Source organism: Hydra viridissima, unplaced genomic scaffold (assembly GCF_058129835.1).
Source record: "Hydra viridissima isolate aposymbiotic clone 2 unplaced genomic scaffold, HvirCarnegie_v1 scaffold_8, whole genome shotgun sequence".
Classification (NCBI taxonomy): Eukaryota; Metazoa; Cnidaria; class Hydrozoa; order Anthoathecata; family Hydridae; genus Hydra; species Hydra viridissima.
The window spans coordinates 5,612,671-5,628,809 of NW_028324307.1; the positions used below are offsets into that span (position 1 = coordinate 5,612,671).

At 27.0% G+C, this 16,139-nt stretch overlaps 1 protein-coding gene across 1 annotated transcript in view; it reads left to right on the forward strand.

Moving 5' to 3' along the window:
* Positions 1 to 16,139, forward strand: part of LOC145186670 (uncharacterized) — a 166,711-nt gene that overhangs the window by 86,550 nt on the left and 64,022 nt on the right. Inside the window, exons 36-46 of the mRNA XM_090094553.1 lie at positions 1,765 to 1,917; positions 2,069 to 2,563; positions 2,695 to 2,850; positions 3,142 to 3,294; positions 4,424 to 4,573; positions 4,795 to 4,935; positions 8,712 to 8,846; positions 9,232 to 9,405; positions 9,562 to 9,732; positions 11,574 to 11,683; positions 11,766 to 11,830. Of these exons, the coding sequence (XP_089950679.1) occupies positions 1,765 to 1,917; positions 2,069 to 2,563; positions 2,695 to 2,850; positions 3,142 to 3,294; positions 4,424 to 4,573; positions 4,795 to 4,935; positions 8,712 to 8,846; positions 9,232 to 9,405; positions 9,562 to 9,732; positions 11,574 to 11,683; positions 11,766 to 11,830 (1,903 nt within the window). The remainder of the gene's footprint in view (positions 1 to 1,764; positions 1,918 to 2,068; positions 2,564 to 2,694; positions 2,851 to 3,141; positions 3,295 to 4,423; positions 4,574 to 4,794; positions 4,936 to 8,711; positions 8,847 to 9,231; positions 9,406 to 9,561; positions 9,733 to 11,573; positions 11,684 to 11,765; positions 11,831 to 16,139) is intronic.

The following is a 16,139-nucleotide window of genomic DNA, read 5'->3' on the forward strand; positions in this document are numbered from 1 at the left end:
AAAAATCCGAAGTTCAATTTAGCTTTTTCAAAAAATTGTTAATACTGAAGTGTAAAAAGTTCAAGATCATCTTGTAACCATCTATCTTACAGCCAGTTAGCTTTTACAATACTAAACCCTTTAAGGTTTTATTTATATTAAATATTTGTATTGAAGGTTACTTATATCAAAGGTTATTTATTTTAAAGTTTACTACGATGAACTATTTTATTATTAGTAGTTGGTAGAATAGCCTTTAGAATCAATAACCCGTTGACATTGTTGTGGCATGGAATCCACAGGTTTGATAAGTGTCTCTATTTAATATTTTCCCAACCTTATTTAACTGCTGTAAATAATTCATATTTACCTGTTAATATTTGACCTATAACTATAAGTCCAAAATGTCTTTGTTGATTTTTTATAAGTTTAAAATCATCATTAAAATCATTTAAAGATCCATTGTTTTTGCAACTTTTATTTTTGATTATCTTTTTGTACTTATGATAATCCATAACAACTTCAATAAAATATATCAAATCTAAAGATTCTCTCCTACAACATTCCATATTTTTTAGTTCTGATTTTAAATTAATTCTTTATCTATTTATCTATATATTTATCTTTATCTATTAATTATTTATCTATTCTGTACAATCAAACCTTTGGTATAAGAGTTTAAAAGTATTTTTCATTTTGTTTGACTCAAATAGAATTTTTACACTCTTGGAGGCCATTTCAAATAAGTCAAACTCTTAAACTTTTTTGCACTTACAGATAAAAGGTTTTTATTTTTGATGATTATCTATAAAACAAATTGATTAAACAATATGCAATACTTTGTTGTATTGACACTGATTTTGATTTGTATTCAAATTTAGTATGCTTTTTCTTTGACCAGTTTTTTAATAAATGAATTTTTTAAAGTTCTTTTCAGTAGTTGTTCTTGCTCTTCCTGAATGGTTTTTGTTTTCTAAACCTCCAGCTTATCAAATATTCTAAATAAGGATAATGTGCACAACTAAGAAAATTCATGCCTGCTTGGAAACACAACTATATCCAAGTGCAGTAGGGTTACATTTTAAAAAAAGCTAAGTTAATTGAAGGCTTCTACTGTTGCACATTGTTGTACAAAAATGGAAACTCTCAAATGATTTCACATGAAATCAGCTAGTTTGTAAAATGTTTTTAAAGCAACAGCTCTAATGGAAGAAGGCTGCTATCAAAAAGCCATTGTTGATTGAAATGATAGAAGTTATCACACTTAACTTTAGGCAAGCCTGTCATATTTTGTGATAGTTTGATTAATATAAAATATTATTTTTGATTTGACTTAAAAGTAAAACTGCTAATCAAAAATGTTTTCCTACTGTTCCTTAATAATTGGCAGCATATAATACATCATCATCATCATCATCATCATCATCATCATCATCATCATCATCATCATCATCATCATCATCATCATCATCATCATCATCATCATCATCATCATCATATTTACTTTTATTACTTACTATTAATTAATAATTTATGTCTTGATATATAAATATATTGATTAATCTCAAGAGAATGAGTAAAACAAGTAAGATTAATCTCAGGTATAGTAATCTCAATTAAATGAGCTTTTAGTTCGAATAAAAAAAAACTTAGTTGCATTTTTTATTTCTTTATGGTTTTTTAAGCAAGACAAGAAAGATTAGATAAAAGTTACTTAAGAAAATTACAAAAGAAAACTTAGACAAGAAAAATTAAATGAAAAACTTCTTTGCAAAATATTTTTAGCTGGATGGGCAAACTGGAATGATTGGTCAATATGTAATGCATCAAATGGCATTGGTTTTATGAACAGGACACGATTATGTAGTTCCCAAAAGATATTGCAATTGTGTTTTGGAAGCAGTACTGAATTTACGGATTGTGAAAAGGAGTGTCCAGGTAATACTTGAATTTTTTTGTGTGTATTTTTGTAACTTGAACACTACTTTTATTACAGAATTTTAAGTATAATTGTTTTTATTTTTTTCTGATAAAAATTGTTGATATATTGCTGTTAACTTGAAATAGTATCTTTGATTTTTTTCTTAAGAATTGAAATCAATATATCTGCCACATGAGATGCGTTTAACAAAAAATAACATAGTTGCTACTCTAAGAAAAATTCACAAAGAATATGCACTTTTTTTTGAGGTGAAGCCTATGTCCTATAATTTTGGCTGGCATAGTGTAATTCATTTGACAAGTTCAAATGATAATGATGAATATGGAGATAGAAATCCTGCTGTGTTTTTTAATGAGAACAATAATGGAATAATGCAGGTATGCTCAGCAGTTAATGGTAAAAAAAATTATAATTTTTTATCAAGTCTTCTCCCATTGATGCAATGGTCTACTTTAAAGATATCACAAGAGTTATCTAATGGAACTTATGTGTATTCAATCACTTTAAATGGAACAATAGTTCATTCAGTTGTAAATAATGAAACAATCGAGGTATCTAATGTAAAGGTTTATGCTGGAAATCCATGGACTAATTCACATAACGGAATCATAAGAAATTTTATAATAATTACTGGACCATCTGGTACAAAATAATTTTCAAGTGTTTTTTAATTTTTTAAAAATTTGATGTTCTTTTTATTACTTTAAATTATTATTTGGATATAATTCAAAAATTTTTAAGTTTTTATAATAAAAATTCTAAATCTTAACTAGGGATAAGCCATCAATGGAGTACTTGGTCAAGTTGCAATGTGTCTTGTGGATATGGATGGAGGAATAGGACTCGAGATTATTGTTTGACTGATTATTGGGAAAAAAGTACCACTGTTAGTGATTTGATGCAATGTGTCAGCAATGATACTTGTGAAGGTGTGTACTTGATTCTTTACATTTTAGTGGATGTTTTTGAAATAAATGTTTATGGCAACAAATGATTTATCCCTTAATTGTACTAGTCAGATATATTCTGATATTATTGGTAGCATTTTGTCATTTTATCTCTTTGAATACATCCAAGATATATTTTAATCTTACTTAGAAGAGTTTTTGGTATATATAGTGTTCTGTGCTTTAGTTTCAAAAGTGTATTTCAAATAAAATTCTTTCAGGATTTTTGGTTTACTTTAAGTTCATTCTAAAATGAGTTCTTTTTTATTATAGTAAATTGGTCACAATGGAGCGATTGGTCTCAATGCAATGTTTCATCTGGAAATAGTTTTATCAAAAGATCTCGGATATGCAATAGTACAAATAGTTTTGAATGGTGTTCTGGAAACAGCAGTGAATTTTCTGCTTGTCTCAATAATACATGGGGTAAGATTAGTTTTGTTATTCATTTATATACTTGTGCATTAATAATATATTATTATAATAATACATTATTTTAATATAGTTTCTCACACATGTAGCAAAAAAATATGTAAAATTTAAGTGTAATTGTATTTAATCATGTGTAACTATGTGTATTTAATCATGTGTAACTATGTGTATTTAATCATGTGTAACTATGTGTATTTAATCATGTGTAACTATGTGTATTTAATCATGTGTAACTATGTGTATTTAATCATGTGTTACTATGTGTATTTGCATGTAATTGTTAGTAATCTTAGCAAAATTCTGGTGCATCAAATGTGTTCTTAGTATAAAAGAACATTAAAAGAACATTAGTTGTTGTTAAAAAGTAATATAACACAACCGCAATAATGATTAATCTAAAACCAGTTATAGAATATATATATATATATATATATATATATATATATATATATATATATATATATATATATATATATATATATATATATATATATATATATATATGTATGTATGTATATATGGATAAATGGCCAGCAAGCAGAAGGAAAAGAAAGTTAAGCAGTGATAGTTCTAAAAGTAATTTGGAAAATGACACTGAAATAAATAAAGAAGTGACAGATTTTTCGATTATTGAAACTTGCCAATCCTTTCCTTAATGTGATGGTATTTTTTTTCAATTATTTAAAAATTGGTAAATACAAAAAAATAAGACTTGTTTAAAAATAAAATGTTTAAATATGCCATTGTTTTTTGATTGCTTAATGACGTTTGATGTGAAAACTCAACTCAATATTTTATGGTTACAGTCTCTTAAGAATATAACGGACCTCAATTTGTTTTTTTAATATAGGTTTTTTACTATAGGGATACTCTAGGGATTTATAATTCCTTTACTTAATCTACACAAAATACGAAATCTATAATTTTAGGATAGGTGGGATGGTGATTAGAAAATATAACACCCTAATGGCAGTTTGTACTTGGTCACAAATTTGTCACCTTGAAACACTTTTTTAAATGGCACTCTGATTGAAATTATCTTAAGTTTCCTAAAGTAGAAAATACTTTCTAGTAAAAAAAGGCATCTAGTAAAAAAAAGGCATTTTTTTTTAATTACCTTTAGATCATTGGAGTAATTGGTCACTCTGCAACACCTCATGTGGTAATGGTTTTAAAAGTAGATCATGGGTTTGTAATAACACACAGAGTTTAGAGTTTTGTGCAAACAAAACCTCTGAAATAATTGATTGCTACAGTAATGAAACATGTGATAGTAAGTATGAAATGTCTTGTGTTTTATTATCTTTATCACTGTTATTATTATCATACTAATAGTGTTATATAAGCCAAGTTGTTTGAAATTCAATTACCAATATGTTGGGTTATGTTGGGTTAATGTTAAATAATTTTATGTTAAATATTTGCAATATATTGATTAGAATTCAAGAGTGGTGTTAGGGATGGAGTTTATTAGCTATTTCTATCTTTCTTTAGACAATTGGAGTAATTGGTCACCCTGCAGTGTCTCATGTGGTAATGGTTTCAAAAGTAGATCATGGATTTGTAATAACACACAGAATTGTGAAAACAAAACCTTTGAAATATCTGAATGCTACAGTAATAAAACATGCAATGGTAAGTATGAAATGTTTTATGGTTTTTTATCTTTATTACTGTTATTATTGTTTTGTTTTGCAACACCATGTGTTCTGGATAAAAGAAACATGATTAACCAAACTCAAGTTTCCTCCTTAACTTTTTTGAAGTGCACATTGACCTATAAAGTTTGTAATGTAAAGTTGTTGTTTCATAAAAGTTATCTGTTAAATCGTTATCATAAATATCTGTTAAATAGTTATCTTAAAAGTTACTGAGATTTCTCAGTACTCATAATTAATAGTATTTATTAATTATAATGTTATTAGTATGCTAATTTATATTATTAAACTAATATGCTAAGTTATTTATAATTCAATTAATAAAGTATACTTATATCTTGAGTTTAAATAAGATGTGACATTCATTTTATAAAACATTTTTTAACACTGATAAATATTAAACTTATATTTCTTAAGACCTCTGTTAGATTATTAACAATTTTGGGGCTAAGTAAAGGTGTCTATCAAGCAGAACATTTTCTCCATAATATATCATAACAATAATACGCATTATTATAGGAGAAAATGGTATTTATTTGTACAGAGATAAAGATGAAAGAGAACTTTCAGGAACAGTGTAAAAAATTGCAAATCTATTTTTCAAAAATATATGCAACATTTTGATTATATCTAACAATTGAACACTATAAACTTCCCCTATAAACTTTCTTGTTAGGAAAACATATGGGAAGTTTATAAAGATCTGTTGTCATAACCAAGATATAAATTACCTCAAAATTTAACCAAATGTTGCTGTATAAGTTCTTTATATGCACATATATCAAACTAATACGTAAGTACTAGTTGGTAGATGGGAAAAGTAAGCAATAGATGAGTGATTTCTAGTGTTGTTATCAACTTCGACTAAATTGACTAAAAGTTGACTATTCGAAAGTCGAAATTAGTTGACTTAATTGACTATGGGTTTTTTACTAATCAACTAAAAGTGGGTTTAGTTGGGTAATTATCCTGACATTCTTCTTTTTATTTTTTCACTTGATTTAACTTGATTTAAATTAGTAAAGAGGTATCTTTATTAGTATTTTATCTTGTAAAGATAAATTATTTATAAAGATTGAGCCTTGAATTTCCTGTACCACATAAACTAAACTTTTAGCATAATCTATGTACCACCACTTCATTAATGTTTCCTTTTTCTCATTATAGTAACCAGTTGTTGCTTTTTAAAACAAAATGTTAAGTAATGTGTTATGGTACTCAGTTAAGGATACAAAAAAGTTTTATAAATCTGCCACACCAAAAAAAGTTTAGCCGCCCCATCTGCCCCCACCCATCTACGCTACTATTTTTTATTAATTAAAAATTTTTGTTAACTTTTGTGACTTACATAGTGATTTTAATTTCTATTCAATTTTTATTCATTTAAGAGATGAGATGAATTAAAATTGAACAAAGAAAATGCTCTTGATACAACAACAGCACGTGTTATTATAACAGTATAACATACCACCTAGTTTTTTTGTCTGCTCTCTTAAATTTCTATTTGTTTCATAGTATCTAAAAAATGAATTGTCATGCAACATTAAAGTATATGATTATAATAAAAATTTTTATTCAAATATTTTGACTAAATCATCTTTAAGTAGATTTATTCAATTTAAAAAATATTTTAGTCGATTTTGGTAGACTTTGAAAATTACATTAATCAATTAGTCGACAGTCGAATAATTTCAAAGTTGTAACAACACTAGTGATTTCCCTTCCCACTCTTCCCTCCTTTTTCCTAAAATAAAAATTTGTTTTTTTAACAATGTTATTAATTTTGGTTATTGTAATTATTTAAAATTATTTTTATAATCTCCTTGATACATTTTTTTCATAAAAAAAATATCTAAGCCTAAGAAAAAAGAAATATAACTTTAAACACTAATGCTTTTACTGCTTTTTTCAAATCTTAGAACTTTAGCCCAAGTCTGAGTATTATATTTATGCTCTTTTGATTTTTTACTTTGAGTAGCTTTAAAGTCTATCTTGAGTAGATTTAATGTTACATACTTTGCATTCACACACAAACACTTATACCAAGATTGGTGATGTGATTTTATGCTACTGCACTTCTAAAGAAAGCTGTTTTCTCCTTCCAACACTGCTTTTACTACGTTGGAATAATTTTGATTCCTAATGTTATGTAAAACTCACCTGAATTGTGTTCCAGGGTAATAAATAATACTATTAAGTTAATTGCTTTTTATCACAGTATAAGCTATGTTTAGCACAGTATAAGCTATGTTTGGCATAAAAGTGTCTTTGCACTTTATTAAATTATTTTTTGCAAAGTTTTACATGAGGACCATCAAAGGATATCTATTGACCACAAATTTTGACTTAAAGGGGCACTTATGCACTGTATGACCCCAAAATGGCAAAATATTTTTTAATTAAAAGTTATTCTCTGGGGTGGCTTTTTATTAGGTAGACACTTCCTGTTATTCCAAGATCCACACTTGCTAATGAACTCAATGTCTGCTTAAAGACATCTTACCTGTGGAGACATGTTATCCCTCAAGATAAACATGAGGGTCCACTGGAGATGTTTCAGCTGGACAATTCTCAAACATGCTTCTGACACTCGGAAATGGCAAGCCACCTGTAGATTAAACTACTGGGCAAATTTAACTTCCTAGCAACTTTTGCAACATTGTGAATTCTGTCAAGGAACTGAAGGCAAAAGTTTTTCCTAACATTCAACTTCATTTTAGAATTTCCAGCTGGCTATGTGAAAATGGAATTCTTCACCAAAAATATCAGTGTCAACAAGATTTTGGAAACTTAAATCTCCTGCCTGGCATATACAGGACCTAAAAGTCAGTTGATACAGTGTCAGACCCTGCTCAAACTGTTCTTTATCCTACAGATTCCATAAGTCACTGGAGCCTCCAGGATTTTCATTACACAACCTTCTTCTCAATGTTGGAGAATCTATAATGCTGTTGAGAAACTTCGACCCTCCAAAGCTGTGTAATGGAGCAAGGTTGTTAGCCAAGAATTTGTTTTCTAACATCACTAAAGCTAATATTTTAACATTTTATGAAGGAGGTGTATTCATTTCAAGAATTCCACTGATACTAACAGATTGTCTTTTGATTTCAGACATCTTCAGTTTCCTGCACGTCTTGCATGGCTCAGGGACAGTCTTTAAGATTTGCTAGTGTCAATCTGGAAAATTGACCTGCTCAAGGGTGTGAGCAACAAAGAATTTATTCATTTATGCTCCAGAAGGAAAAATATTGTTTATCAGAAAGGTCTCAGTTAAGATGGAAGAACAAAATCAATAGAACATATTTTAAGAATTATTTCATTAGTGATTATATTTCTGTGTTCGATTATATATTTTTGTGTTTCCTTACATATTTTTATGAAATAAAACATGATTTTTTTGGAGAAAACTTTTTCAAAAGAATTCAACATATATTTTATTCCAGACAATGCCCCCTTTACTTCAGCTAGTATTTAAATATATTTTTCTAAACTCAATAATGAATTTTGTCAAACATTTGGTCTGTACTTAATAATAAGTCTGTACTGTTAATTAGAGTCCAATACTTTCAGCATCTGCATTTGATGAATCCAGTTTATTTAAGTTGTCTTGAAATTAAGTGAATAATGTGAAAGTATTTATTAATCAAAATCAATTTAAGTTTTCTTTTTGACAAGTCCTCATTCACTTTACTTGTTACCATGACCTTCAGTATTTTTTTTTTAAAAAGAAACTCAAAATTTTGTTTTCTTTAGGAGAATGGAGCACTTGGAGTGAATGCAGTGCAACATGTGGATTGGGCTATAAATCTAGTTGTTTAAGGAATTCTTTATTTGAAGGTCAAAATGAAAGTAAACGCATTGAAATGTGCATTACTAAAAAGTGTCCAGGTTTAAAAACTTATAAACTCTAATTCTTATACAATAAATGCAAAAGCCATTTATTAAGTAAACTTATTTTTAAAAGATTTTTAAAAACCCTTTTATTTTCAAAAGATTTAATTTGTTTTTGCTTTTTAATTTTTAAAACAGTTTTGATAGTTTAAATGATTTGATGTTTTTTTTTGTTTTACAAAGAACTTAAGAACCAAAGTTAAAAGTCATTGATAAATATCTTAAACTTGAATATTTAAAATATTAAAACTATAAACTCAACTATAAAGTCAAGCAACAAAAAACTATAAGTCAAGCAACAAAAAAAAATTATAACTTAACAATAAACAATTATTTGAAGAAATAGTTTTATAAAAAAACAGTATTATTTTTTTTGTACAAGTGGATGGAAAATGGAGTGAGTGGATAGACAGCAAACCATGCTCAGAAACATGTGGTAATAATTTGATACAGCGGAAAAGGTATTGCAATGATCCTTCACCATCAGAGGGTGGGCGAGAGTGTTGGGGTCTGAGTGAGGACTTTCAACTTTGTAGCAATAGCACAATATGCCCAGGTGTAGTAGCATGGTTTTTAACTTCTGTTTAATGTAACAAATATAGCAATTTGTAGTAAATATGATAAGGTATAGCAAATATTGTAGTGTATAGTAAAATATAGTAAATCTAGTTAAAAGTAACAAAAAAGTATAAGCTGCATGTAAAATTTTTAGTGGATGGTGGATGGACGTTATGGTCTTCATGGACATTTTGCAACAAGCCATGTCAAGGTGGTAATCAATTTAGGTCACGATATTGCACTAACCCAGTACCAAAGTATGGTGGTCTTCCTTGCAATGGAAGTGATAAAGAGTCTATTGTTTGTCATTCAACAGAGTGCAAAAGTATTTCAATCTTTTTTTTTTTTTTACCCTTCTCTTCTCTAAACATATGCTAATTCCAGTACTGAAGATTTCCTTTTCCATTGCTTTTTCACTTAGATAATTTAAGTTGGTAAATAAACTAAAATTGAAAGAAAGTTTTATTTGTATTGATTATAAAATTTTTTGAAGATTTGTTAAGTAAAAGCTGATTTTATATATGTATTTTTTTGATTGATTGATGATAGTATGTATTTTATGTAGCTGATATTATGATGTGATGATAGTGAAATTGCATTTAGAATGCAGTTTTTCAAAACATGAACTTCTTCTTACAAAAATGTTATAATCAAATTCAAGATCAGTTATTAAAAAAAGAACTATACTGTTCTAGTTTATTTCTAATGATATATGAAAGCCTTTAAATTTTCAAAGTTGTTGCTTTAGGAACAGTCTTTTCATCATTCCAAGATGAGTTTTACAGTTTACAGACATTATAACTATGCTTTAGAAAGCAATTCCATTTTCAGTTTTTAAACAAAAAAATTTAAATTTACCTTTCCTTTATTTCCAGAATAAAAATAAGTTAAAATTTCTTTTATCCCTCCATCCTTTCGAATTGTAATTTATGTCCATAAAATGAGGTAATAAAATCTTTTGAAAAAGAGATTTTTGAAACAATCACAAAACGGAATAAAGCACAAAGAGGGAATCCTATAATAAACAAAAGTGTGCAATTCACAAATATAAATGCACGTAATTTGTCTGTTACACCACCATCAATTTAAAAGCATTATAAAATAATTATAAAAAAGCCTGTAAAAAAATTAAGTTTTTATTAAAGAATAATATTCTTGTTTAATTTGGCCTGTCAGAAAATAAAATTCCTCCCTTAGACGTTCTTTAAATATTGTAAAATTTGGTAAGATTATCTTAATTATACACAGTACACCATTACTTTTTAATGCTGTTCCTAAAAACAAAGGAAAATTAAGTTTTGAATTATTATCTCTTTAAGAATTTTTTTTCCAACATGCGAACTTTTCCAACTTTTTTTTTTCCAACTTTCTTTGATATAATTTAAAAACCTTAAAAGATTTTCAGATAACATTGCCATTCCTTAGACATTTTGAACTTTGACATGGTTATAAATTTAATTTTTGCAGCAGTTTTTTTTTTTTGTTGTTGTTTTTTGGAATTAAAATGATAAAATTAATTCAATTTATGAATTTAATGGGTACAAATGACAAAATTAAAAAATATTTATTAATTCAAAAGTTAGAGGACCAATTTTAAGGTATTTTAAAATCCAGTTAAATGGGTTTTATAAATATGGATTTTATATAAATACGCTTAGTAATCCATGTCTTCAATTTAGAGCAGTATCTTTACCTTTCAATCCAAAACACAGGAAAACTTTTAGAGCCAATCAACTTGTTTTTGCAATAAAAATTGTGTTTTATTAAATCAAAGATAATTTATAAATCAAGGTTTTCAAAAACCGCAAGCTTACAATTAAAAAATGGCTCTTTACCTAAAAGATTTCATCATACACTCGGCTGACTTTTTTATATCATGCTGCTTATGAACCCTTATATTTGTTAGTTTGAAGTTCTTATGAATAAATCTGAAAGTTGGCTCCTTTTACAGACTAAATGTGTGATAAAATACGCCCAAAGAACAGTATACTAGTTGCATTTATACGCCAGTCAAAAACTTTCTTAACATTATTTTCTTACGCCTTTTGCCTCCACAAGCTTTTTGCTGTCCAGTATATAAATAACAAGAGATAAGAATATTTTATTATTCTTCTGTTGATTTTTATATTTGCATTGTATTGTAGGAAACTAATGCACTCTGTTTAGAAGTGTCAGTGAATATCAATTTGTTTTTTACGGATGAAGAATATATAAAACAGTATTCCAATCCAACCAAAGAAGCTTCAATGGAACTGAAAAGCAGAATCAAAGCAGCGGTAAAGTTTTCTTAAAAATATAATCAATGATAGTTTTGTTGACTTTCGCATTGCTTAATAGCGTTTTTATTTTGTTCTTTAGATTAAAAACTTTTACACGAAATACAACAAAATTGTTTATTATGATTTGGAATTACACTCCATAAGGTATGCAGAGGAATTTGTTATTATTGTTATTATTATTATTATTATTATCATTATTATTATTATTATTATTATTATTATTATTATTATTATTATTATTATTATTATTATTATTATTATTATTATTATTATTATTATTATTATTATTATTATTATTATTATTATTATTATTATTATTATTATTATTATTATTGTTATTATTATTATTATTATTATTATTATTATTATTATTATTATTATTATTATTATTATTATTATTATTACTATTATTATTATTATTATTATTGTTATTATTATTGTTATTATTATTATTATTATTATTATTTTTATTATTATTATTATTATTATTATTATTATTATTATTATTATTATTATTATTATTATTATTATTATTATTATTATTATTATTATGTACTATAAATAAAAATATTTATGATGTTTTGGGCAGAATAAGCTTTTTTCTAGGGATGGATTTGGAATAGTGAATCCTTAAAAGATAATCGAAATCACTTTGTGGTAAAAAATGGTGCTTGTTTGCCATTTTGTTGTAATCTGAGCGATATTGAGATTACGCCTGTTGTTGCTTTACATTATATCAGTTTTGATGAAATCTTATTTTTATTTGGAGAAAAAGATTTTAAAAGTGGTAAACTAAAAAGTGTAAAATGTGTTCAAAGGAAATAAAAAAAATCTTAAATAGTTTCAGTTTTAGTTTACGAGCCAATTTCAATTAATGATAAAATATATATCAATAAATTAATTGAGTGAGTTGGTCTTGTTTAGTTTAAAATCTCTTTTTGTTAGGGTTTATCAGAAGAAAATAAATCAGATTTTTTTTTTTTGTCTAGCAAAGTTGTTAAGAATAAAAATCTAAATGCAGATTTCAATTAAGCAATTAGATGTAGGATTGTGATAATCAATTGAATACAATTTACATGTTTTTATAAATATTGACTACTAAATTACAAGAAGTTGCAGTTTAAAAAATGAACTACCTCTAATTAACAATCAATGAAAATACGTTCTTTAATGATAAAAAAAAAATCTTAAAATTATTGAACTTATGTTTAATAATTTTTATTTATTAAGATGAATAAAAACTGACTTTGTTTTTGCTGAAAAAGTATATTTTGAAGTTATTGTTATAAAATATTGTTGGTCGTAGAAAAAGTGCAATATGCGTCATAAATTGTTGTGAGATAGGTGAACATAGCAAGCTTAAAACATTATTGAGTGCGTTTTTTTAAACTTAAAAGTATAACAACAATTGAAGATCTAAATAAAACACTAACAAAATACATTTTATATCTATTGAACCATAGTTGATATTATCAGGACATGCATACAAGTAGTGTAGAAGTATAGTACGTTGATTTAGTAGCGTACACATAATATTGTAGTACCCACCTAATGAGTCCACCTCTTTTTTTAACAGTTTTTGCTTTTGATTTATAAATTGATGGAATTTTATGGTAAAGTGAGCTAGTTATTTGTACTACATGCTGATTTCAATTGGTTTTTCAACATTTATTGTGGTTTTCAACAACTTTTAAAAACATTTAACACAAACTGCACAGATCAAAATGATGTAACCCTTAAATTTCAATGGTTTTTTTATGGTGCATTTGTCTGCTTTATTTAAGCAATCTCTAATTCAATATTTAAAAGTATATGATAAGTGGCTTTTATTTTAACATGCATAATTATTTAATTAAATTTCCTTCGTGTTTTTTTCTGAGGACTCACACATTTGTTCCTTGGAGTTTCATTCAGCTGATACCAGGATTAAATGGAAATGCAGTTTTGTTGCATAACCATTTAGCCAAGTTGTATAAGGATTACATACCGAACTTGGGCAGACAGATAATCTTTTGGTTTGATTCAACATTACTTCATACTTCAAACGTCATACTTCATACGTAATATGTCAAGAAAGCTCCTAAGATTAAGAATATTTAGCAAGGAGTAGAGTAATGTCAAGTTCATTTGTTTCTTCAGCAATCCCAACCCAACAACGTCATCATAATCATGTAATCTATTTGTTTAATATCAAAATACTATTTTTGATTGTAGGGAAAATATCAAATATTTCAGTAATTGTATAATTGGATTTGTTGTTTTAACTAAAAAGTTTAAACCCTTGTCAAATATCTTTTAATAAGTTAATGATTCTTGTGTTAGTGTTAGGAGTTGCACCTATTTGGGATAAGAATCTTTTACTGAATTTTTTTTTGTGGTTTCATACATTCACCTAGACTAATCTAGATCATTACCTTTGTTGTCCTTTTTGTTTAAACTGATGCTGTCCACTTCTGTTATAAAGGTTTGTTCAGTTCTAAATGGTGAAAAACATGTTTTGTGACCTTTGCCACTATTTTCTCAAACCGTTCTGTAGCAGGTATTTTGCAATAGCTTTGTCAAACCAAGATTTTTCATTGCATTTAATACGCCTAGGTGTAAACCTTTTTTGGGTTTTCGAAATTGATAATTAACACTTGGGGCCAAATTTGATGAATACGGTGGATTGTCAAACAAATCATGCGTTGAATTATTATATATTACATCATATACATTTGTTAACCATACAAACAGCTGTGAAATGTTTTTCATACAGGTTTCCCTAATTGGCTGTAAAGCTGCACTATGTGGGATTGGCTAAATTAAAACTTTATTCTAGAGCGTATAATTTTATCAGCTTTTGAAAACAATTTAGTCGATAAGCATACTTAAACTTGATGCTCATGTGCAACTCAATTTTCAATCCTCATGATTTTTTTCGCAGAATCTAAATATCCTTAAATGACAACTCTTAATTTTATACACGTAACCGTGTATTGCCACCCATAATGCCTGCATGCGTGTATTTCCCACCCGTAATGCATATTTAAATTTTTTTACTATACGCGTGAGTTATCAGCAAATTAGTAAGGATATTTTGAAATGTCCTGCATCGTTGTTAATAAAATGTCATTAATAAATAATAATTTTTAATAACTAAAAATTATTATTAAAAACTTATTCTTAATAATTAAAAATTAAGTTTAACCCAGTCAATGTCATTTCTGGTTTTCTAATTTTGTGAAACACGATAAATTAAAGTTACATTTATTTCAATGAATGGCAAAGGTATGCTGCAGATCTGAAACAAAACTTACTTTCAAAATCAGCAAATGAAAAAGAATCTTAGAATTAATCAACTGTAAAATCTAAAAATGAAAATTTTTATGCTCATAATGTTTTTGGTAGATACATTTTTTAAAAACTTGTTTTAGTAATCAAATTACTATTTTGTTTTTTATGACTTCGACATTTTTTCTATTTCTCATTTATGTTAGCTTTTCTTTCTTAAAATAATAAAGAAGTTATATTTATAACTCGAAGAAACTGTTGAAAATAGTTGCAATAAGTTAAGTGTTGAAAATTCAAGTAGTCATAATTACAACTGCATAAATATTCAAAGGTGTAGCATTAATATTTAAAGTTATTGTGAATAGACATTATACAAAAGTCAGTATTTAAAAGGGCCTTTTTTACTTTTGTAACATACTCTGACGCGATTTAACAGTTTAACGCGAGATAACGCGATTAGGCAGAGAGTTATCCTATTTATGCGTATTTCATATTTTTAGCAGGGTTAAGATCAGGTGATCTTGCAAAATATGATATGACGGTTGCTCTTTTCTCAGTAAATTAGTGAGAAATCAGTTTTGTCGTGAGAGCAATTGCTCAGTCTTGTTGAAATTTCTCCGGTTTGTTTCTCTTCATAGAAAATGCTCGCTGAAGGTTAAAGATTGTTTTACAGCATTTCTTTGTTGATGAATTGGTTAATTTGACCCATACAAATGTTAAAACATCCGGTTTTGTGATGGGAAACAAGCTTTGTTTTCATCAAAGAGGGGGGGGGGGGGGGTCATTAGGTGGTAGCGATGACATTTCTGCAGCAGAAGATAATTGAATAATCTCCTTCTAAAGGGGTTGCTTTTTGCTAGTTGCTTTAATCAATCTTGATTAAGTTGAAGATGAAAAAAACAAAAAATAATATTTGACGAAAAAAGATAAAGAATTAATCAAATTAATCAGTAATTATTTGCTTGACTTTTTACTTTTAAAATAAGTCGAGTTTTATGATTATTTTTTTTAAAGTAGAACATTTTTAAAAATTTTTTAAGTATCTGAAAGTTTTAGGAATTAAGTACATAATACTTGTATTCTATCAAAGAATTTCTTGTTAGCACTTATTCAGGCACGCACCGGTCGGACGGCTGTGAAGACATCATCTTAGAACTGTTATCAGTCTTCAAAGAAATGAATG